The 23,637-nt window shown below is 48.2% G+C and overlaps 1 protein-coding gene across 2 annotated transcripts in view; it reads right to left on the bottom strand.

The window, feature by feature from the left end:
- Positions 1–23,637, bottom strand: part of ABTB3 (ankyrin repeat and BTB domain containing 3) — a 297,169-nt gene that overhangs the window by 24,464 nt on the left and 249,068 nt on the right. The window contains exons 5-11 of one of the 2 annotated variants that reach the window (XM_066260041.1): positions 17,727–17,892; positions 15,655–15,744; positions 13,615–13,716; positions 10,958–11,051; positions 10,707–10,842; positions 9,887–10,107; positions 8,197–8,375 (exon numbers count right to left, since the gene is read on the bottom strand). In XM_066260041.1, coding sequence (XP_066116138.1) covers positions 8,197–8,375; positions 9,887–10,107; positions 10,707–10,842; positions 10,958–11,051; positions 13,615–13,716; positions 15,655–15,744; positions 17,727–17,892 — 988 coding nt within the window. The remainder of the gene's footprint in view (positions 1–8,196; positions 8,376–9,886; positions 10,108–10,706; positions 10,843–10,957; positions 11,052–13,614; positions 13,717–15,654; positions 15,745–17,726; positions 17,893–23,637) is intronic. The other variant, XM_066260050.1, reaches the window with a different exon arrangement.

Raw genomic sequence — 23,637 nt, forward strand, 5'->3', positions numbered from 1 at the left:
TTTGGAAATAAAAACAACAAATATTATGTTTTGGTTTTAAAAAGATGGGTTTGGGACAACTCATGATGTCAGTGGTTGAATCTATTTGTGAATCGACTTCTTTGTGCTCCCGAAGAAGAGGATACAGCTCAGCACATGAAAAGAAAGCCTAACCCTTTGATTAAAGTGGATGAGATCCCAAAAGGCACCTTGTCACTTCAGACAGATCCACAGAGGTGCCTAAGGGGACGCATTCATATTGAATGGAAAAAAGGGACGCTGCTTTTAAAGACGATGCTTTATAAACAAAGATGGTGAATGCTCCTTCCTGTAACACTCACAAAGTGGTTGCCCCTCTCCCAGCTTCATGAAGCAATTCTCAAAGTGCGGATCCCAACCAAACCAGCAGCATCACCTGGGAGCCTGTTAGAAATGTCAATCCTGCCCTGGCCTGTTGGCTCAGTGATAGAGTGTTGGACTGGTGTGTGGATGCCCTGGATTTGATTCCTGGTCAAGGCACAGGAAAAGTGACCATCTGCTTCTCCACCCTTCTCCCTCTCTTTTCTATCTCTCTCTTCCCCTCCCGCAGCCATGGCTCAATAGGTTTGAGTGCAGTTACCCCAGGTCTGAGGATGGCTCCGTGAAGCCTTTGCCTCAGGTGCTAAAAATAGCTTGGTTGTGAGCATGGCCCCAGATGGACAGAGCATCAGCCCCAGATAGGGGTTGCCAGGTAGATCCCATTCGGGGCACATTGTGGGAGCCTGTCTCTCTATCTCCCCTCCTCTCACTTGGAAAAGAAAAAGAAGAAAAAATATCAATCCCCAAGTCCCATCCCAGAGCTCTGACTGAGAAATGCTGGGGGTGACACCCAACCATCTGTATTTTCTCTCTTTTTTTGGTGATTGTGATGCTGCCTTAAGTTTGAGAATTGCTGGTTTCAAGGACTGAAATTCTGTCTTGGGTGTGAGCTGGGCTGTTTCCTCTGGTCTAAAGCTTTGCCCTTCAAATGTGCTCCACTGACCAGCAGCAGCAGCAGCATCACCAGGGAGGCTGCAGAAATGTACACTCTCACTCGAGGCCAGTGAGTCAGGACCCACGAAACACGCTCTGCGGGTGACTCCCATGCACATACATGTTTGAGAAGCAGACTTACAGCCCCTAGAAGATGATGTGCCCTGACCTCTTAGACTGACTGCACCACGAGAAATCCCACTGCACCTCTGAATATGTTACCTTTGGGGCAAAGGAGTTAAGTTACTGATCAGTTGACCTTCCAGAGGGAGATTATATGGATGGGCCCAATGTAATCACATGAGCCCTTAGAGTTAGAGGTACTGTTGGGTACCTGCCATTCAGGTCTCTTGGAAAAAGCTGGGTGTACATGCACGTGGGGTGAACTTGGGTTCTCAGGACTCAGAACTGGGCGGCTGCATAGGACGAAAGGGGAATGAAGCACGATTCTTACCCGCGGTTACCAGTGGGCTCTCCTAGAACGGAGTCTGTGGGTTTTGGGGCTGACAATTCCTTTCCTCCTTGGATCCCCCACTGCTCTTCTAAAAATATACTAAAACACATTCTTTTCTTTGGAAAAAAACTGCTAGGATTGTCCCAAAGGTCCTATACAGGTGGCTTAGGCAGAGATTCTACACTGTGGTAAAAACATGGACAACAGGGCCAGATAGAGCTAGGTCCCAGTCCTGGCTCCTCACCTCCTTGCTCTGTGACCTCGGGAAAGTTACTCAGCTTCTCTGGGCCTCGGTGTTCTGTTTCCAAGTGGATTAAACATATCTTGGTAAGGCTGCTATGAGGATTAAAAAGATAATGCTTCACCGTATGCCATTGGGTTGAACCAAAGGAAAGTGCCCATATTTGACCATTTTTGAACTCCCAAAACAGCCATTTTCCCTAATTCAAATTAATCTCTATTTTTCTAGATTCTAAAATATCATAGAAAAGGAAAAAAAAAACACAAAAAACCCTCACTGCAATAAACATACACATCCATGTTTAAGACCCGTTTTAAATTGAGAAATTAAAAAAGATGAAAAATGCTTGACTTCAGAGTCAAGAAAATATGGAATTCCTGTCACTTTCCAGGGTCATTGGCAGTTAGTTCTTTGTCTGAATCAATGGATCCCAGCAGACAGGCCCCTCCCTTGTGGACTAGGCAGGGCTGACCTGTGAGCAGGGAGCCCCTCTCTGCGGGAGCACACTAGGTACAGGGGCAGCTGGACAGGCTCTATGGCCCCAGATGACTCCCACAGGCTCCCACTTGCTTAGCTCCAAGTTTGTCATGTGCGCCCACAGCTGTGTGCGAGATGAAAGTGGGGGGAGGGGGCGGATGTGGGGGAAGGGTGGGAGGTTGAGGGAAGGATATAAAGAAGGATACAAACATAAGGTGACAGAGGAAGAATTGACTCTGGGCGATGGGAATACAACATAATCGACTATCCAAATGATGTGGAGATGTTTGCCCAAAATCTATTCTGGTTGATCGATGCCCTCTGTTAAATTTAATTTTCTAAATTAAAAAAAAAAAAGTGAACACACAACAAACTTAAAGTGCTTCTAAAGCATCACCCATTTATTTTGATATGTCCCTTCTATTCATGGCAGTTGATGAGGGCTTTCCATGAATGATTGTAATATCGTGTTTCCTTTCTAAACACATTTAAGGGCAGGTGAGGTGAACTTAGAGAAAAATATTAAGTAAATAATAACCAGTGAAAATATCCTCTAGGAAATCATTCTCAGATGAAGGAAAACTAAGAGAATTTGCCACCCGAACTACCCTAGAAGAACAGCCGAAGGAAGTCTCTAAACAGAAAGGAAAGGGTGAGAGAGGGAGCGTTGGAACATCAGGAAGGCGGAGCATGGTAAGCAAAAATATGAACAAATATAATAAGCTTTTTCTTTCCTCTTGATTTTCCTAGTTATGCTTGATGGTTAATACAAAAATTATAACGCTGGTGTGGTTCTAAATGTGTGTGATGGCATGTAGATGGTTATGTCATAAATGGGAGATGGTGAAGGGACATACAGAGAGGTAAGGTTTCTACAGTTCATTTGAATGGTAAAACGATGCAAGTAGACTTCGGTATTATGTATACATAATGTAATACATCAAGCAACCACTAAAAAAGATAACCAGCAAGAAATACTCCAAACCATTACAGACAAATAAAAATGGAATTTAAAAACTGTCCAGATAGCCCACGTGAAGGTAGGGAAAAGAAAAGAGAGAGAAACAAAAGATAGAGAGAGACCACGTAGAAAACAAAAAATAAGATGGTAGATATAAGCCCTAAAGTGTCAATAATGAAATAAAATATAAATGGTCTATAAATTCCAACTAAAAGACAGAGATCAGCAGAATGAAAGAAAAGCCCAATGATATGCTGTTTACAAGAAACTTAAAATATAACTATATAGGCAAGTTGAAAATAAAAGGATGGGAAAAAATATCATCCAAACATTAATCAAAGGAAAGCAGGAGTGGCTACATCAAGGAGACTTCAGAGCAAAGAAAGTTAGCGAAAGCAGAGCAGTATTACTTAATGACAAAAGGACTAACTAATATGCCAAAAGACCCTGCAGACCTAAATGTGTATGCACCAAACAACAGAGCAGCAAAGGGTGTGATTCAAAACCTGATAGAGCCTGACCAGGTGGTGGCGCAGTGGATAGAGAGTCAGACTGGGATGCGGAAGGACCCAGGTTCGAGACCCCAAGGTCGCCAGCTTGAGCGCAGGCTCATCTGGTTTGGGCAAAGCTCACCAGCTTGGACCCAAGGTCGCTGGCTTAAGCAAGGGGTTGTTACTCGGTCTGCTGAAGGCCCCCGGTCAAGGCACATATGAGAAAGCAATCGATGAACAACAACTAAGGTGTCGCAATATGCAATGAAAAACTAATGATTGATGCTTCTCATCTCTCCGTTCCTGTCTGTCTGTCCCTGTCTATCCCTCTCTCTGACTCTCTCTCTGTCTCTGTAAAAAACAAAACAAAAAAACCTGATAGAACTAAATGGGGAAACACAAACCCAACACCTGATTGAATATCTGGATGGGACACCTATGCCATATAGAAGAACTCAGCATAATCATTGGTTGACAGGCTGTTACCAATAATCACAGACCACTCCACTCAACAAGAGCAGAATGCACATCTTTTCAAGTGCCTGTGGAACCTATACTGAGATAGGCCATATTCTGGTCCATATAACACACCTTAAATATTTAAAAGAATTAAAATAACATAGAATGTGGTCTCTGACTACAGTGGAATCGAACTAGGAGTCAATAACAGAAAGATACCAGAAAAATCCCCACACACTTCCAAACAAAATAACCCATTTTTAAATAATCCATAAGCCAAAAATCAAGTATCAAGGGAAATAAAATATACACTGAACTGAATGAAAGTGAAAATAAAACGTCAAAACTTGTGGGAGGCCCTGGCCAGTTGGCTCAGCGGTAGAGCGTCAGCCTGGCATGCGGGGGACCCAGGATCGATTCCCGGCCAGGGCACATAGGAGAAGCGCCCATTTGCTTCTCTACCCTGCCCCCCTACTTCCTCTCTGTCTCTCTCTTCCCCTCCCGCAGCCAAGGCTCCATTGGAGTAAAGATGGCCCGGGCGCTGGGGATGGCTCCTTGGCCTCTGCCCCAGGTGCTAGAGTGGCTCTGGTCTCGGCGGAGCGATGCCCCGGAGGGGCAGAGCATCGCCCCCTGGTGGGCAGAGCGTCGCCCCTGGTGGGCGTGCCTGGTGGATCCTGGTCAGGTGTATGCGGGAGTCTGTCTGACTGTCTCTCCCCGTTTCCAGCTTCAGAAAAATACAACCCCCCCCCAAAAAAAAACACCTTGTGAGATACAGCAAGGGTATGGTGCTGAGAAGAGAATGTATACTACTAAATACAGATAAAAGAAAAAAGGAAAAGTTTCAAATTAATAGTCTAAGCTTCTACCTCAAAAACTTGGAAAAAGAAAATCCAATTAAACCCACAGGATCTGACCACAGGAATATCATCCAGACCTAGGGGATGCCTGGACTTCATATAACCATGGGAAATGTATTTCTTCTTTTCCCCCTGTATATGTGATGTGTAATACCATATTTCACCAGTAGGGGATGCCATTGAACCCCTATTTAAGAGCAAACCCAACTCTTGAAGGTGCCATCCTTCCATACTGCCCTTTACTACAAGGAGTTGCCCCTGCCTCATCCCTGGATCCTCCCACCCTCCATGATGAGTACAGCTGCCAGGGAGCAGGCCCTGGTTCGCACATCTTGGGAAAGGCCCCTCCTTCTTCCCATCCCAGCTGCTGCTGTCAGAGCTGTTGGCCACTCTTGGAGGGCAGAGGCTGGCTTGGGCAGGAGGGGGCTGGTGGGGTGTCAGCAATGCTCTATTTTTTGGTCTGGGTGCTCATCACACACATGGGTAGGTGTGAAACTTAATTTGCCTCTGTAGTTATGATCCGGGCATTTTTCTGTATGTATGTCATACTTCAAAATAAAGTTTACTTCAAACACCCATAGCTAGGATGATTTAGTAATTTCTGGAATTCCCACTATAACCTAAAGGAAAAAAAGAAAAGAAAAAAACAACCCAAATCATTTAGAACAGCAGACCCTGAAACAGAACTAGGAATATTTTTCACTAAGGTGGTTTCTTAGGTAATTTCAGGTGAAAGCCTTTTTATTTATTTTTCTAGTTGGGGGTGAGGGGCAGGGAGCATTTGATTTTGAAAAGCTTCCAGCAGGATTCAGTCTAAATAGACTTGCTGAGGCTCATTACTGGAGGCTGAGGCCAGCACACCTGCTCCCATTTTGGGTCTCAGTGGGGCTCGACTGGAAGCACAAATCAGCCCACAGGGGTCCCTGAGACCTGGGCTGCAGACAGGCACTAATGAGAAGACCTATCGGCCCATTCTGGACCCCAGGCTAGGTGCTCCAGGTGCAGAAATCAGACAGGCTGAGCTGCTGCTTTGCCGCGGGGCCAGCCTGCTGATGAAAAAAGGCAGCTCCTCGCTCCCCTCTCTCCTTTCGTGGAAAGCAACTCGGCCCAGCCTGGGCTGACGTCATGCTGCCTTCTTGGTTCAGAGGGCTATTTCTCCTGCGCCTTCACAGGCTCCATTAGGGGTCAGGAACCTTTTTGGCTGAGAGAGCCATGAACACCACATATTTTAAAATGTAATTCTGTGAGAGCCATACAACAACCCGTGTACCTTACGCATTATCCAATAAAAATTTGGTGTTGTCCCAGAGGACAACTGTGATTGGCTCAAGCCACCTGCAATCATGAACATGAGCGGTAGGAAATGAACGGATTGTAATACATGAGAATGTTTTATATTTTTAATGTTATTATTATTTTTATTAAAGATTTGTCTGCGAGTCAGATGCAGCCATCAAAAGAGCCACATCTGGCTCACGAGCCATAGGTTCCCGACCCCTGTCTTAGAGGGACCCCAGTGTCCCACAAAGCCTGTTCAGAGACAAACAGGTAAGAGGCTGGTGCTGGGGCCAGACCACATGGGTTCAATCCCAGCTCTGCCAACGTACCAACTAAATGATCTTGGGCAAATTAGCCAAACTCTCTGTGCCTCGATTTCCCCATTTGTTAATTGGGATAAGAACAGTATCTGCTTCAAAGGTTGTTTGTGAGGATTAAATGAGTTAATCCTTATAAAATGCTTAGAATAGTGCCAGGCATATGGTAAACAGAAAGTACATATTTTAGCTGGAGTTTGGAAAATACTTGATTGCCTTTGTGGATTAGTCTATTCAAGGCTCTGCAGTAGGGAAATTAGGATAATCCAATGTTATCTTGAGGAGAGGAGCACGTAGTATTCATGGGTTCCCTGGGTTGCACTGGGCTATGAAATCTTTTGATATCATCTATGCTGAGGGGATGGTTTCAACAGAACACCCCTTGAGAAATAGTGGGGGTGTCATCCCCTGGTGAAGCCATCGTTGCGATGGGGATTATAAAGCACTCATTCAGTGGCAGGGACAACTTGAGGGTCATTGACTCATTTTTATCTTCACAACTAGCCTAAGAAGTTAATACAGTTATTGTCCCCATATCCAGGTGGGGAAACTGAGGCAGAGAGCAGTTATGTAACTTGACTGGGGGTTATAAGGCAAGTAAGTGGCAGAGCAAGGCTTGAACCCCTGCAATGTGGTTCTAAAGCCCAGGCTCTCAACCATTGTGCCATTTCTGCCCCTGTGGCCCACTGAGAGGCCCTAGTTTAGGGTATGTGATAGCTGGTGCCCAAACCCCTCAAAGCCCCTCGGGCAGACTGGTTGCCCTGGTGCTTCCACAGCCACAGGGGTGTGACATTTGTTAACCCTCCCCCTGACCTATGGCTTCCACCGTGATGGCTGGATAGGGGATGGGCACACCACAGCTGTCCATTCTCACTGTTCTACACATATACATACACACACAATGCCACACGGCCCACCAGCGGGTACTGGGTGTCTATATGGTATCACCAAACAAGTGACCCTAAAGAGATTTTAAAGAAATGATCCCAAGGTCAAGGTCTGGACTGGTTTTTGAAGGGGCTGCACCATTTCCCTGTTGCTGTGAACGCAGGTGTCAGCAGGAATTGGGAAGGCATGAGGAAGGGGCGAGTCTCCAGGCGTCAGCACTGGGCTCACCGGATCCTCTGTACCTTCTCCAGGGCCTGGTTTCCAGGAACCTCGGCGGGGCCTGCACCCCATTCACGTAGGTATACACCCATGGCCCTCTCCCTGCTGGATTCCTATCTGTCTATCAGGCCAGCTCTAGTCTCAGCACCTCAGTGACACCTTCAACAGGCACTGGATGACACCTTCCCTGACCATCTGCCACCTCTCAGAGCCTGTGCCACCGAATTTAACATTGTTTCATAAACCACCTCCAATGCCCTAGGGCACATGGGTGGATATTATCTCACTAGCTTTTGTGCAAATTCCCTGGGTTAGAGGATATCTTCTGAAGATATTAATTTGTCCATGTGCCCAAATGCCTTGGAACATAACAGGTGTACAGCAAAATAGCTGCCCCAGAAATGACTACACGAGTGGCTCTAGCCAGCCGGGATACAGGCCACCAGCAGTCATGACCACAAGTATCCTACCCAGAGGGCAGGATCAAACCACGGGGCCTCTGAGATGTGGAACCTGCCGGCTTAGCTCTCTGCCGACGGCCTGACTGTATTGAACCCCATTTACCTTGCTCGCTTTCAAGATCTCAAACATCAGGGGCAGCCCTTGAGTGATGAGCTCCTCCGTGTACTCCTCCTCCTGGATGGTCTTGAACTCCTTCAACAGGCACTGGATGAGAGGCCTGCGGTGCTGCTGGAAGGCGATGCGCAGAGACTCCAGCCACGTGTGTAGGGTCCATGGGACACCTGGGGGGTGGGGAGGGCAAGGCACAGAACAACCAAGAGAGACGCCATGTTTTATCTAAAACTTGCCCTTTCCCTAGGACATTACCAAATTATGAGACTAAGAGACAGACTTCCAGTGAACAGAGCCAGTGTTTTTTCCCCCAAAGACTTGCAGCAGTTGAAACACAAGGTCATAATTCAAATCCCTTAAGTATGGGTGTCCAACTCTTCTTGCTACTCACATTATTAGGGGCTGCATTTTACAACATATAATCATGGCGTAGAATATTGCCATTATTATGCACACGACTTAGGCCTGTGACATCCTTCTCAGGACTATCTTCATTTGTCTCCATCCCCTCTACTTTCTGGGGAGGAAGTAGCTCAGGGCAGGGCAGAGTCGTGCCCGGGATTGGATACCCCTTCTGTGCCCTGAAGAGACCTGAGAACCGGTGAATCCCAGCCGCAAGCTTCGCCATCTATTACTGTGGCTCAGGTAGATATCTACAGCTGCATACGGAGACGTGGAGGACATTGCAATAGTGCTGCTGTTCCCCTGTGCAACACAGCATTTCCATCTGCGGGCACTTCATCTGGGCTTCCTCCCATAATGGGAACCTCTCCAGCGCCTGACTGGTGCCGTTTTCCCCTCTCGTGGCGAGGCAGACGAGAGAGTGCACACATGTCACTACTGTGTATAAAAAGCTGACCTTCCAGTCTTGGGCTGCATCTCCATGCTAAATAGGTTCTCAGGGCCATGGCATAAATGTCTCACATACTAACCAGCTGCTCTGCAAGAGGCCCATTTCCAGAGCAGTGCTAGGGGCCCCTCTGCAGGCCCTCAGTCTACCTTGACCTGCCACACCCTGTGTTTAAGGCACACACTAGGTTCTGCTGTTCCTATGCCGGGGCTAACGCCACTAGACTAGGGAAGGCCGGGCTAGCCTGTTCCCCAGATGCAGGGAGGCGACGGCTGTGGGCTAGCTTACTCAGGGAAGAGCCATCCCAAACTTCTCCTGAGAGTGCTTTTGTCCCCTGAGCTCAGTGGGTGGAACCCTGGTGAGGAAGGCATGTCCTTGTCCTGGCCGCTGCCTGAGTGCAGCTGCGTGGATTCGGGTGCCCTGAGCAGTGATTCCCCAACCGCTGGGAACCACCTGGGATGATTGTTAAACATAAAGATTTCCAGCCTTTATCCATCCAGACCCTCAACAGCGGAGCTCTGGGTGTAGGGCCTGGCAATGTGTATTCAGACAAGCTCCCAGGTGATTCAAATTCCTGACTTCTCAGGGTCCAGAGTTTGGGAATCATGGAAAGATACCCTGAGGCTGGGGCTAGGGGGCAGGCAGGATGCTGCTGTCAATGGGAATGGTGTGGAGCATGCAAGTGCTCCAACCAGCAAATGAGAGGTTCCCTGGGCCCACGTGGTGGTGGGTGGCAGGTGGGAGGTGGTGTGTGTGTGTGTGTGTGTGTGTGTGTGTGTCCTAGACCTGGGCAGTGGTGCCAGCCCAGTGGGGAAGGGTGCCCAGACTGACCTATGCTCCTGATATCAATTGTGACATCCACGTAGCCATGCTCAGCGCTGTGATACATGGCCTCCCTCAGGGCTCTCAGTTTGGCCTTGCTGTTGCGGCTGGCGCACAGGGGGGGCGGGGCTGTCTCTGCCAGGTCAGTCCCCTCAGCCAGAATCTCCTCCAGGGACAGGATATCACTCTTCTCCTTCTCTGGCTGAGCGAGCAGTTTGCGGAACACATTCCTGTCAATCATAAACCCAGATAGGAAGATACTCAGAGACGAAAGGGCTTTGCCAGGGCTGGGACGGGGTGGGGACCACTCACATGGGACAAAGGAGGAGAACAGGACCAGCTCCAGGGTGGAGGCTTCAGAGTCCTGACTATAGGTGCTCCATTCTGGGGATGGAGGAGATAGTGGAGTATGACTATGGTGTTTCCTCAAGGACAACTGGGAGCTAAGTGTTTTCCTCAAATACCTGGAAGGCTCTAGAACTCTGCAATGCCCCCATCGTGAATCTGCTTTACGTGGGGTGATGTGTAATAAAACCCAGCGGAGTTAATGCTGAAGGAATGGTAGATGGGAAGTAATCAAACACGAGGTGACTTGTTATTTTTAAAATAGGTTCTTCTCACCTCACTTTAGAGATGGGCCCAGAGTGACAGCCGGCTGGGGAAAGACAAAACCAGCTGGTCTGAGTTGGTGTGTGTGACACGAAGCTGGGGCCTGGACTGCCTCTGGGCCCCACATCCAGAGAGGCCGTGGGTCTGGGGTAGGCCTGGGAATCTGCATTTTTAACAAACACCACTCGGGACCTTGTGGCTCTGGCCCGCCCTAGCCTACCTGTGTCCGTGGGCTGCAGCCTGGCTGAAAGAGTTCATATCACCCTGGGGGGTTGTAGAAATTCCATTCCTGTACATGGTTCCTATCAGGGGGTCCGCACCACGTTCCAACAGCAAACTAACCAGCTCAAAATTGCCTGCAAGCCCAGAGAAGCGGTTTTACAAGAGAATACAGCAAAGACACAGTCACAGACACATCAAGGGTCAGGGCGGTAGAGACCCTCAGCCGGGGTGAGAATCGGCGCCCCTTACCTACGGCAGCTGCGAGCTGCAAGGGCGTTTCCGAGTAGTTCTCCTCGCCGTGCTCCACGGAGCCCTCCACCTTGGCCCCGGCATCCAGGAGGAGCTGTGGAGGAAGAGCACCACTGAGATGCTTAAAGGACACGCACTGCGAGGCGGCGTCAGAACAACTGACAGAAATCGGTGCAATGTCAGTGTTCCTGCTCTCCCTCCGGTCAGTGACCACGTGCACAGGGTGAAGGCGACTGTACCTCGAGGATGAACTAGGAGCTTCTTGTATCTTCTAGAACCCGAGACTACCCAAAGTGTGGTCTACAGACCACCAGCAGCATCACCTGGGAGCTCGCTGGAAACACTGGCTGTCAGGCCCACCCCAGACCCACTGAACAAGAGTCTGCACTTGAGCAAGATCTCCGGGTGACTGATACGTATGTTAACATTTTTAGAAGCACTGAGATAGAAGCCCATGGAATCAGAGGGCTGAAAGACTCCCTCTTTGGGTCAGAAAGCATGAAAGTGGTCGCTTAGAACAGTGATTTTCAACCTTTGTTTCTCACGCACAAATAAACTAATTACTAAAGAAAAAGGGGCCCTGGCCCTGGCCGGTTGGCTCAGCGGTGGAGCGTCGGCCTGGCGTGCGGGGGACCCGGGTTCGATTCCCGGCCAGGGCACATGGGAGGGGCGCCCATTTGCTTCTCCACCCCCCCCCCCCCTTCCTTCCTCTCTGTCTCTCTCTTCCCCTCTCGCAGCCGGGGCTCCATTGGAGCGGAGATGGCCTGGGCGCTGGGGATGGCTCCTTGGCCTCTGCCCCAGGCGCTGGAGTGGCTCTGGTCGCGGCGGGGCACGCCCCGAAGGGGCAGAGCATCGCCCCCTGGTGGGCGGAGCATTGCCCCCTGGTGGGCGTGCCGAGTGGATCCTGGTCGGGCGCATGCGGGAGTCTGTCTGGCTGTCTCTCCCAGTTTCTAGCTTCGGAGAAATACAAAAAAAAAAAAAAAAAAAAAAAAAAAGAAAAAGAGGCCCTGACCTCTTCTTCTTTAGTAACTAATTTATTTGTGCCATTAGATTAAAATGGTTGTATTTAGTCAGGGGCACTGACCTTAGTAATTAGTGTGTGTTTGTACCATGAAAAAAAAAAGGTTGAAAATCACTGTCTTAGAAGCACAGAATCAAGGGTTCTGAAGGACTCTGGAGATCGCTTGGACCAATTAGGGCGAGAGTCCCTGGATAGCTCTGAGTCCACCTGAGCAAATGCCAAGTCTCCTGGTCAGCAAGCACAATGAGTAAGTGGCAGAGTGAGCTTCCAGGGGTTGTGCTTCCTGGGACCCAGTCCCGAGCATTCCCTGAGATGGCTGGGCTTCTTAAAGATTGAGACTCTGTCCAGGCCGATCCCCCTCACAGTGAGACACGAGTGATCCACATTGCTGTTGCTGATCTGAAATGGGCAGGGTGGGGGAAATCTGTTTTCATGATCACCCCTGGGGCTCCCTGAGGGCACAGCCGGGAGGGGCTGCCTACTTGGCATTCGTGACTGGTGTACCTGCAGCATAGAGGAGGCCTGACTTCTGTTCGGTTCTGCTTGGCTGCCCACCGCTCTTAATCCTGATTTAAAGGCTGGCAATGCCACTGCATGTTAAGGAATGGCACCTGTGTCTGCCAGGCCACCCTCCGGCTCCTTCTTTCTTAGATTCCTCTGCTAGGAGTAGGCGGAGCATGATGTTGTACAGGCAAAAACCGGGTCTCAGTGTGACCTGTCACACACTCAACCTCCTTTAACATGACTTTGGATCTGTGTTGAGGGTTCCCACGACCCAGGAAACAACAAAGGATTCCTGTGGCATTCCAACATTGCCTAGTGGTCCCTCTTACACTAGTCCCTTCCCTGTGTTAATTCTCAGAGGCTTGGACCACAGACAAGGAGGTGGTTTCCTGATGTACCAGAAGCTCAGCACTTGCTGTGGCGTCAGGCGTGGTCACAGACCTGGATGCTGAGCTCTCTTTTCTGATGAAGCGAAGACCATGTTTAAGATCTCGAATGTACTGGATGGCTAGCCAATAAACACCAACTCTACAACAGCCTGAGAAGGTGTAATCAATACACATTTATACGTGCATAAGGACGCTGGATGAGGACATCCCTTCATGCCTGGGGAGCCGGTTCAGAAGACCTTATCCTAGATCTCCCGGATCCGATTGTCAAGAAGTGGGATCCAAGTGAGTCTCTTTTGGAACCGTTGCCTTGGCAACTTGGCTGCTTCTTTCCACTGGTTGGAAACTGCTAGACTCTACACAAACACTGGGGTCCTACCCGAGGAGAGGCTCTGAGGTCTCACACCAGCCAAGTTTTATGTTCATGACACAACAAATACAATGAGCCAGTCCACAAAACCACAGCTCAGGCCCCTCCCCCGAGCAACCGGGAACAGCTTTATAGGTTGGCCACTGTGTGTGTGAGGCTGCATGTTGGTACGTGGTAATTTCATATTGGTTAAAACCAGGCCATATAGATCGTTACATATAATATTTTCATTCCTAGGCTATGAATGCTATATTTAATTGCAATTAACCAATATGAATGTCTTAGTGAATATGCATGCTGGGAGAGGTACGGATTTGCATAATGGGAGAGGTAAAATTAAAGGTCAGGTGTGGATAGGGAAATACGTTAATACCTGAACTACAGGAATATGTCCATGCAACACAGCAAAAGTCAGAGCCGTCCAATGGCGGGTCTCAGGGTGGACAGATGGATATTTATGAGGAGTACTGACAACCTATAAACAAATTGAAGTTATTTTCAAAATGTGACCTTCACAGTACTTAGACTAGCAAAGCTGACCAATCTGTGGCTGGGCACGTGATCTAAAGGTGTACGCAGGACATCCTGGAAGGTGCCTTGGGGAGTACTGGCGATGTGGGGTGCTGAAAAATACTGACTTCTTTGCTTTTCATCTGAAAGCAATTAAATGGATGGCTTCTGAACACCTCTAAGGGCCTTGGAGAAGCTGTAATGGTGGCTATAATGAGCCAGCTTCCCTGCCTGTCTTCTCTTTCTACTTAAGGAAAGGTGGTGGTTCTGTGAACTACAGCATGCTAGGTAGAGTGAGGGGCCTCTGCTATGGCACCCACACCTTGAGGGGAAATGCCTGGTGGCAGCAAACTGTAGGGAAGGGGAGGTCTGCTTCAAGCCTTTGAGTCAGGAAAGACTCCCACTCATCTGACAGAGGACGTCACCCTCTGGTCACAGCTCACTCACACTGTCCTCATTTCACTCTTTTGCCAGCTTCCTGGTTGACATAGACCCTCAATGTTTCTGGAAACTGGGCATAAAAAACTTCCCTGAAAATACCATGAATAAGCCAATTGATGTTGGTCTTTTGATATGGGGGCCTCAAAACAGCCCTGGCCAGGAGAGTGGTGCTGGGCCACTGAAGGTCGGGGTGCTGCAGGACTAGCACCCACACATGGTTTTTCTCTCAAGAGTTCCCGGGGCCCTATCACCACGATGCCTGTTTCACTCAGATCAGCTGAGTTCACTCATCTCCTGCCGGGGGAGACTTGAGCTAGGAGCCATGGGATGCACTGGGGTGTGTGTGGGGGAACCAGAGAATCCCACCAGGACCCAAAGCTGAGGAGCCTTTGCAGGGTCTGCGTGGTGCTTAGGGATCCACAGTGGATGGCGAGGAAACTTGTATGATCCAAAATGGTCATGGCTCCCAAACTATGTTTGTTGCTCGCAGATGAATATAAAACTCACTAAAACCCCCAAAACCAAACATAAAAAGGCCTCCAAACCCCACAATACTAAAACTACAAGAGCATCTAATTTTGGACTACAAAGGTTTCCCAGGGTTTGAGTTAGGGCTGTGGCATGCCAATCTTCCCAGTGTTCGAGGCTGCCAATATTTGTCTTAAGAGTGGGTCTTAAGACAGCATTGAACATGGTCAAAAAAGTGTGGTTTCACCTATCAGAACCCTTGCTGGGGGAGGAAACCAATATTAACTGAGTCCCAGAAGTATGCTAGGTTCTCTCTGGATTTATTTATTCCCGCAACTCTCTGACATGGGTGTGATTTGATTATTCTCCCATTTTGCAGATGGGGACACTGAGGCTCAGAAAGGTTAAACCACTTGCCAAAGCACAAAAGCAAGTCACTAAAGTGAGGACAGTTTCAGAATTTGAACCCCAGTGTCAAATTCCAAAGCCTGTGGGGTGGGCTTTCTGCCGTAGCACACTGCCCCAAGGAAGCTTGGCAATTAGCTTTAAGACCTGTGGCTTCAACTCAGCCAACCAGGTGAGCCAATCAGTCTTTCATGGGGGAGGGGGAGCTACCCCTCAGCTCTGGGAACATGGCCCAGCTCTGCTTTATGCAGAGGGCAAGGGCTGCTGGCTCCAGAGGGCTCTCTCTGCTCTGATCCCAGAAGCAATGGGTTAGCAGTAAGAATCAGAGACTAGGTACAGCCAAGCCAACAAAAAGCTGGTGCTCCCTTTGTTAGTTGTTTTTAAGTAAAATATTCATGCTTGGTAGCTCCTTCGAAATCGGTGGGACTGGTGGCCTCGGGAAGGAGGAACCCATCAGCTGGTCTGAACTATTGCTGGACTGAGCGCCCTGCCCTCAGCAGTGGCTCTCGGGAGAAAAAGCCCCCCTCTTTGCTCGCCTTCCCTTGGGAACTGCCAGGCCAAGGGGTCCTGCAGCCCTCTGCACCCTCACCTCCACATTCAGGTCAGCTCCGGCATCCAGCAGCATCTGAACCATCGCCTCGTCCCCACGGACGCAGGCGTACATCAGGGGGGTCATGCCCTGCGGTGAGTTAGAAACCAGAGAACGGAGGTTTACCAGGTGGCTGTGTCACTTGACGATAAAAAACGGAAAGTCTTACTTTTGTTTAGGAGGCTATGTCTGTACACAAAATCCAGCACACAGTCCTCCATATTTTGAAAACCAAAGTGGAGGCAAGAAGGGACCATAAATTGCATTTTTGTTGTTGTTGCATTTATTGTTGCTGAAGTTGGGAGGGTTTTCATTTGCCTGTCTTAGGGTGCAACAGACCTAAGAGTATTGCTGAAGCAAATGGCTGATTTCAACTTACAGCTCTTAGGAACTTTCTGGATTCTGCAACAACAGCCCCTAAGCTATCTAACTGACAAACACTGTTTCCTTGACATTTTTTCTTTCTCAATATAACAAGTGTCATCTTCACTCTATCCAAGATACTGGTCGGTGTCAAGGGAAATCAGATGCCTCTGAGCATGCCCCCATCGCTGACATCTAGTCTGACATTATCATTTGTAAGCAAAAGGCACAAAAATTCCACATTTGCCCAAACAAACAAAATACCACAACCAACAGAAGGAAGGGATGAGTTTTTCAATAAACAGTGTTATGAAGGTGGCTATGTGGGGAAACACTCAAGTAAGAAGAACCTTATCTCACACCATCCAGTAAAATCATTTCTAGCTTGATTAGACATATAGAGACAAAATTAAGACCATATAAGACATGTAGGCATAAAAGTAATAAAAGAAATCACAAAGGAAAATTATGACAGCATTGAGGACATAAAATTGAAAACATAAGCAATAAATTGAGACTGTCACATAATAAAAGGTTAGATGCTTAATATAGAAAGAGCTCTTCTAAGTAAATAGGAAACACAGTAAAGAACAGGCAAAAGATAAGTAAAAGATTAATAGGGAACCCATATGTAGTTGGCAGATATGTACAAGGAAACAATCTCTGGAAAAGTAATTTGAGATAAAAAACCTTAAGAAAGGTTGACAAGTTTGAATAACTCTTTCCACTTTTAAGAATTCCCCTAATGAAATAATTAGGGATTTGAACAGAAATTGATGTTAGTTTATTTAGCTCAGCATTATTGATACATGTAACTAGAAACAACCTAAATATCTAACAACTGAAGTGCAGTTAACTGAATAAATAATATGACCATTTTAAGTAGCTGTTAAGAGAGGTTAACAATATTTAACAATATTAAAAAGTACCTTTATATAAAATATTAAAGACAACAAGATATAATAAAGCCCTATTTTTAAAAAATTATATAAATAGTGTGTGTGTGGGGAGGAGAGGGCTCTGTGGCGTTGCTTGAGAAAATAATTAGCTGCTATCCCTTCCCTGGAACTCACTGCATGAGCTGCTCATGTGACAAGCAACTCTATCTTCCCTGACACTTTCCATGTGGGGCTCACGCTGAAGGCAGCTCCCTGATTTGGCAGACCCAATCACCAACCTTTCACTGTACCTCAGTGTCAGGGACTTGGGGGACAGCTGCCTGTTTCTGAGGTTCCTCCTAGGGTCCCCCAGAATGACTTTTGTGTATCATAAACATACCCTGAAAGTTTGGTGAGAATCTGCTTGGACTTGTTCTGCGATGCAGTAACAGAGAGGCCAGCAGAGAACTAATTTTAACCATATTGGAAGAAGAACTTGAAGGACACATACTAAATATAAACATGATGGTTATCTGGGTGATGGCATTATTTCCTTTCTAGAATAGGCCTATTTTTCTCTATTTTCCATTTCAGCTGCAATGATCACATGCCAGCTTCCATAAAGATGAACAAGGGTATTTTTACTTTAAAAACTAAAAAAAACCAACCAAAAACAAAAACAAAACCCCACACACAAAAGAACAGTCACCCTAAGTCACCAGTAGGGGGAGCATCTGTCCAGTGTCTGCTATTGCTGTTTCCACCCTGCCCTGTGGCAGTGCTCGTGGTGAAGGTGGGAGTGCATGTTCAGACACTCAGAGGACTTCGTACCTGTTCGCTCATGGTGTTGATCCCATCCGGCCCCAGAAGAGACACTGCCTGCTTCACTAGGTCCGTCCGCCCACAGTTAAGCATCCGGAAACCCAGGTCCTGCTTAAACTTCGCTTCGATGGCCACTGCGTCCAGCTTCCGAGAAGCAAAAAAGCAGTCGTCCGCCCTAAGGAAGGGAGAGATGGTCAGCTGGGCATACCGGCTTTCTCTGGGATTGGCCTGGAAGGCCACAACAGTTAGGTAGCATCAGGAAACTTTGCATTTGTTTTTTTTTATTTTTTATTCCACTGCCTGTTCCTACTCTTCTGTTAAAATGTGGATGCCTTGATCTTTTGTCCTTTATAACTGCGTGGGGCTATCCTGCCCTCTGTGTTCCCACAGCATCCTGAGCAAAGTGTAATATTGGCTAATATGTCCTGGATGTTTACTAGGGGCTAGGTACTATGCTATAATCTTTACATGAAGAGTGTAATCCCCACACAACCCCAGGAGGTAAGTACTATCACTACCCCCATTAACCACGGGGAAACAGACACCAATAAAGGACTTTGTCCAAGGACACACAGCCAGCAAGCAGGGCACTGGAATGTGAACCATGGCAGTCTGGAGAGCTGGCCTCAGTTTCTACTATGTCACCTGTCCCCCTATTTACCTATTTGCCTCTTTCCTTGTCTGACTGCCCCTCCAGGCTGGCGACTCGGAGAGAGTAGGGACCTTGCCTAGTGTGTCTCTGCATCCCAGTACAGACAGTGCCCAGCACACGGAGGTGTTAGAAGACATGGAATGAACACAGGGCGGGTGGATTCTCTATATACACAGCAGAAGCATGACAGAGAACTGGTGAGACAGAGTGAGATTCCATATGGCAAAGGACCTCAGAAACAAACCCAGCCAGCCAGGCAGAGCGAGAGGTCAGGGAGGGGTGCGTAGAAATATCAATGGGTTCCAAAAGGTAATGTAGACTCAATTTGTAAAGAATGTTACTTCCTTCTCATGGTGAACTGATCAATCACGTATTGAATTGAATCCCCAAGCATTTATTGAGCACCTGTTTGCAACAAGTTCTGCTCTGGGTGCTGAAGACACAAAGCTAAATATGTCATTGTCCCTGTCCTGGAGCCCAATGCCTGAAGGGAGAGGGCAGAGGCATTAGCCATTATATCCCCATGTGGTAAACACAATGATTGAGGGATCTAAGATATGTACCAAATAGAGCCTAGGGGACATAGCAAGCCTTCCTGGGGGAGGTGAGCCCTGAGCTGTGTCTTAAATAAGGAGATGATAGCAGAGAGGACAGAAGAGCTTTGAGCAGGGCCGGTGTGAGCGAAAGTATGGAGATGAAACATGGCAGGTGAAGTGAGTGTCGCAATTCAGGTTTCAGTGTTTCTGGATTCTAAACGCATGGGCAGAGCATCAGAAGCTGAAGCTGAGAGTGGGGCTAGGTTATAGGGAACTGACTTAATTCTTAAGGCTCCAGACTTTATCCTTAAATGCCACTCAAAGTTTTTAAGCAGGCAGGGGAATAGTATGGTTGGATGGCCAACTCTGGGAGAGAGTGGAGGGTGGGTTTGCGGGGAGCCACCCCTAGAAGTAGAAGCCATGTGGGCACTAAATGAACTAGCTGAACAGATGGAAGAAGCCACCAATGACAAAGAGAAGTGACAAGGGGCTGAGGGAGGCTGTGGTTGCTGGGATGGAGCAGAGGTTGTGGGTTCCGTCTTCTCTGCAGGCACGTGACCATTCCTCAGACTCTGGCCCTGAGGCTGGTGAACCACTCTCTCGCCCTGGCTGCCGGCTGCCGTCAGCGCTGTCCCACACCCCTGCCCGTGCTCCTCTTGCTAATTCAGAGGATGGAACTGAGGAAAGGGGCCAGGTGGTTCAGCATTCCTGCCTCTAACTAACCCACTTGGTGGCATATGGGGGGGGAATCACCTTCTTTTTTATCCTTGGAGGAAATGAGAGGGGCTATCTATCGTTCCAGAAAGTTTGTGGTACTCCGACTCCTGCTCAGCAGTAAAGCTAGGACCTAGGGAGAGTACCTGAGGAGTGAACCACAAGGAGCCTCAGGAAGTGGGTGGGATGGGTGTGTGTACTCAGTCCTTCATTGGGTTCCTGAGGTATCTCATTCATCTCTGCTGACGGAGGAGCCGACCTGAAATAGGAGCCCCGTGGTAGGTAGGATAGGATAGGTTCTCAATAGGGGACATTAGGTGTCTACTTCTGGGCTGGGCAGAAGGGGGGGGGGTGCTGATGCAGTGGAGATACACTCCAGAGAACCCTGAACTTGGTGTTGGTAGGGATCTAATCTGCACACATGCTTCAGCAGCTGTGTGTCGAGTCAGGGTCCAGGGCTTGTATGTATGAGAGCCCAGGGAAGAACTAAGAAAGGTATTCAGGGGCACATCATTGATCAGGACCCTGTACTCCAAGATTAAAGACTGCCCAACACTGCTGGAAAACTCTCCAGGGAAGCCTGAGAGCTCTGCAGGTGGCGGGGAGGTTTAGAGGATGCTGGGCCTGGCTGTAGGCCATGGCATCAGCATCCACGGTTCAGACTTCTGGGGCACAGAACGGGGCTGTATAGGCCTCGTCCCAGGGCTTTGGACTTGGGACTCTTAGAGCCAGGGCTCCAGATTTAGCGAAGAAAAAATACTTTAGCAAATACTGCCGGAACAGACTTGTACTAAAACATTATTCACTGTTTATCTGAAATTAAACTTTTTTTATCTGGGAAAAGGCAGAGCCACTTGCCACAACCCTAAAAACAAACAAATAAACAAAAACCACGAGAGGAGACCATGGATCTCGCTGCAGTATAGACAGCCCCCGTCTCCAGGGAAAGAGGGAAGACCTTTGGAAGCAAAGGTGCTGTGAATTGTCATTGTCACTGAGTCTGCCATCTCCTCTGTCCTGTCTGCTGTCCCCAATGCTTGACTGGTTCTCTCCAACAAGCATGTGTTTTCTGGAGTCAGGCTAAATTCCATGGGGCCGGATAAATGTTACTGAGCACCTGCTGTGTGTGGCCACCACCCAAGGGGGCTAGGAGGAGGGAGATATGGACCCTGCCCCATGCTCCCTGAGTTCCCAGACTGCTAAACAGATAATTCCAAGAACATCAGAAGTATTTACCAGCGAGGGAGGTCCTTGGTTTTAATTAGAAAGAGACAAGTGGCAAGAAAATCACCGTAGCTAAGATGGTAATGATAAAAATTGTTATTATAGGAAGCTGACATTTATTGAACACTTACTATTAACATCTATGTATTAATTCATATGATTTTCACAATAAGCCCACGATGTAGGCGCGACTAGGAACCCCATTCCTGAAATGAGGATATTTCCCAAGTCATAGAGCTGACAGAGTCAGGACTTCACCCAGCTCACTAACACCCGGGCCGGAGCCCTCTCAGTGGGAACAGGCACTGCTCCATGGTGCTGGTGTGCCCCCACAGGCAACTGTCCACTAGAGTGCATCTCTTCCATGTCTTCTAGACCCTCAAATTTAATATGTCCAAAATGGAACTTTTTATTAACACGCCCATCTCTCACCCTCCAAACACGTCCCCCAGTCATCCCATCTCCATAAATAGCACCACTGTCCACCCAGGTACTCAGGCCAGAACCTTCTCTCACACCATATCCATCCCATCAGCTGTTGATTTTTGTCATCCAAAAGCCGTAATTCCAAATCCACCCCCTTCTCTCCACTCCCTCACCAGCCAGACCCTGGTTCCAAATATCAGCATCTCTTGCCTGGGTTACTGCAGTCGCCTCCTAACTAGTCTTCCTGCTGTCACTCTTCTCCACTTCCAAACTGGTTTCTCATACAAGGGAAAAGTAAGCTGAAAGTGTGAACAGGACCATGCCATGCCCCTGTGAAAACCCTTCAGTGCCTTCCCGTGTAATGAGAATAGACTCCAGCTTCCCATGCACGCAGGGCCCGTAGGGCCTTACCATGCTCTCCAACCTTTTCCTTCCTCCTTCACTCTACACTGCAACTGCCCTCTTCTCTCCCTTCGACAGGCCAAGATCTTTCCTGCCTTGAGGACTTTGCTCCTGCTGTTCCCTCTTGTTGAAATGCCCTTCTCCTGGCTCTTTGGAGGGCTGGCTCCTTCTCACCCCTCAAGTATGAGCTTGAATGTCATGTCCAAAGGAGGCGTTCTCTGCCCAGCGCATGTGAAGGAGGGTATGCTGCCCTCCTTTACACCCCCACCCCCAGGCCAGTCTCATCCTTTCCCCCATAAGCACCTTCTAGTACCTATCCTGTGTGCCGAAAGCACGGGGTTGTAACTACGCACCACGCAACATGCATTCTTGAGGCCCCAGGAAACGTGCTTATCAAGAATTCCCTTGGTCATACAAAGTAAGTAACGGTTCTGGTTACTGAGTTTGACCAGCCAGAGCAGGCAAACAAGCAAGCAAGTGAGAAACATTTCCCATAAAACATGGCTTTCTGTTCAACTGGGTTTGTTAGAAAATTGAACTCTGCAAACTTAATTCCTGGAGCATTCCTGTGAACACAACACAGAGCTCCATTGATGAGTTCTTGAAAGTCTGTGAAGGATTTGCCCCCAAAGACCAACAGGTGCCCTCGAAGTGCAGGACTGAATTATGCAGAAATCTATTAAGCCAGCCACCTGGGGCTTCATCGGAAGGTGATCAACTTTGTGGTTTTCTCTTCGAGTGGCTTTCAGAGATGCCATAAAAAAAATCTGATCAATTTAAGTAAGAGGTTAGCTACTGAGGTGGTCAATTCCTCTGATTTCTCAAGGGCTCCAGCCCCAAGAGGTGGCTCAATAGCTTTCACTACTTTGGGGGCATGACTTCAGAAAGATGTTTTCCAGGAGGCCGGAGGGCCTGGGCACAGCATGGGAAGCGTTGCCTTTTCTCCCTCCGGGAAGGGGCTGGTGTGTGTGTGTGTGTGGGGAGCTGATGCTTGCTGCTGGTTACTCAATCCACTCCAAGTGACAAATGCAAACTGGTGAAGCTCCAGACACATTTTATTCATGTATTAATTTTTTTAAAATAATTTTATTTTTAATGGGGCGACAACAATAAATCAGGATACATATATTCAAAGATAACAACTCCAGGTAATGTATTAATTTTTAATGCAAGCACAGAACTTATGAGCATGATCTCTGGTTCCCAGCTCTGCCATTTAGCAGCTCTGCGATCTCAGGGCAAGCTACCTCTTTGTTGTTCCATTTTCTCACCTGTAAAAGGAGTTTAGCCATAAAACCTTGGGTGTGGATTAAATGAGTAATCCACGTGCAGGGCTTTAGAAGGGTACAGAGGTTGTTGGCACACAGCTCTCCTTAAAAGTTAGAGATTTCACACTGTAATCATGATTATAAATGACAAAGCAAGGTACAGACTGTATGGAGAGACTACACTCTGTATGGAGGAAGCAAATACAAGAGACAGAGAGACTAAAGAACATTATAGTAACAGCGCTTCTTAAGATCTCAAACCAGATACCGTGTCTAACAAATTCCACCAGGATAAAGGCGGCTCTTTTCCCTGTGGGGGAAGCCCAGCCCTCAGAAGGGTTTTGCAGGCACACTAAGTGATGACAGAGGTTGGGGAGGGACGGGGAATGGGAGTCACACTTCATGAAAGCACAGTTTCTGGAACAATCCAACAAGCAAGAAAGGGCAGAGCCTCTCGGGGTACAGAGGGCCTGCCCCACCAGGCTTCTAGCCCTCTTTCCTCCTCCCCCACAAGACCAATCCTGACACCCCACCCACATCCACCCCTCTTCCCAGTGCTAGAAGGAAGATGGCAGCTCCCAGGTTCCCTGAGCACCAAGCCCAGTTAACTCTAGCAAGTGTGTGGGCTTGGAAGCTGGGCCACCTGGACTCGTCACTTGGCTCTGCTCTCACTAACTGGGAAATGTCTTACAGGTTAC

The sequence above is a fragment of the Saccopteryx bilineata genome, chromosome 1 (genome assembly GCF_036850765.1).
Source record: "Saccopteryx bilineata isolate mSacBil1 chromosome 1, mSacBil1_pri_phased_curated, whole genome shotgun sequence".
Lineage (NCBI taxonomy): Eukaryota > Metazoa > Chordata > Mammalia > Chiroptera > Emballonuridae > Saccopteryx > Saccopteryx bilineata.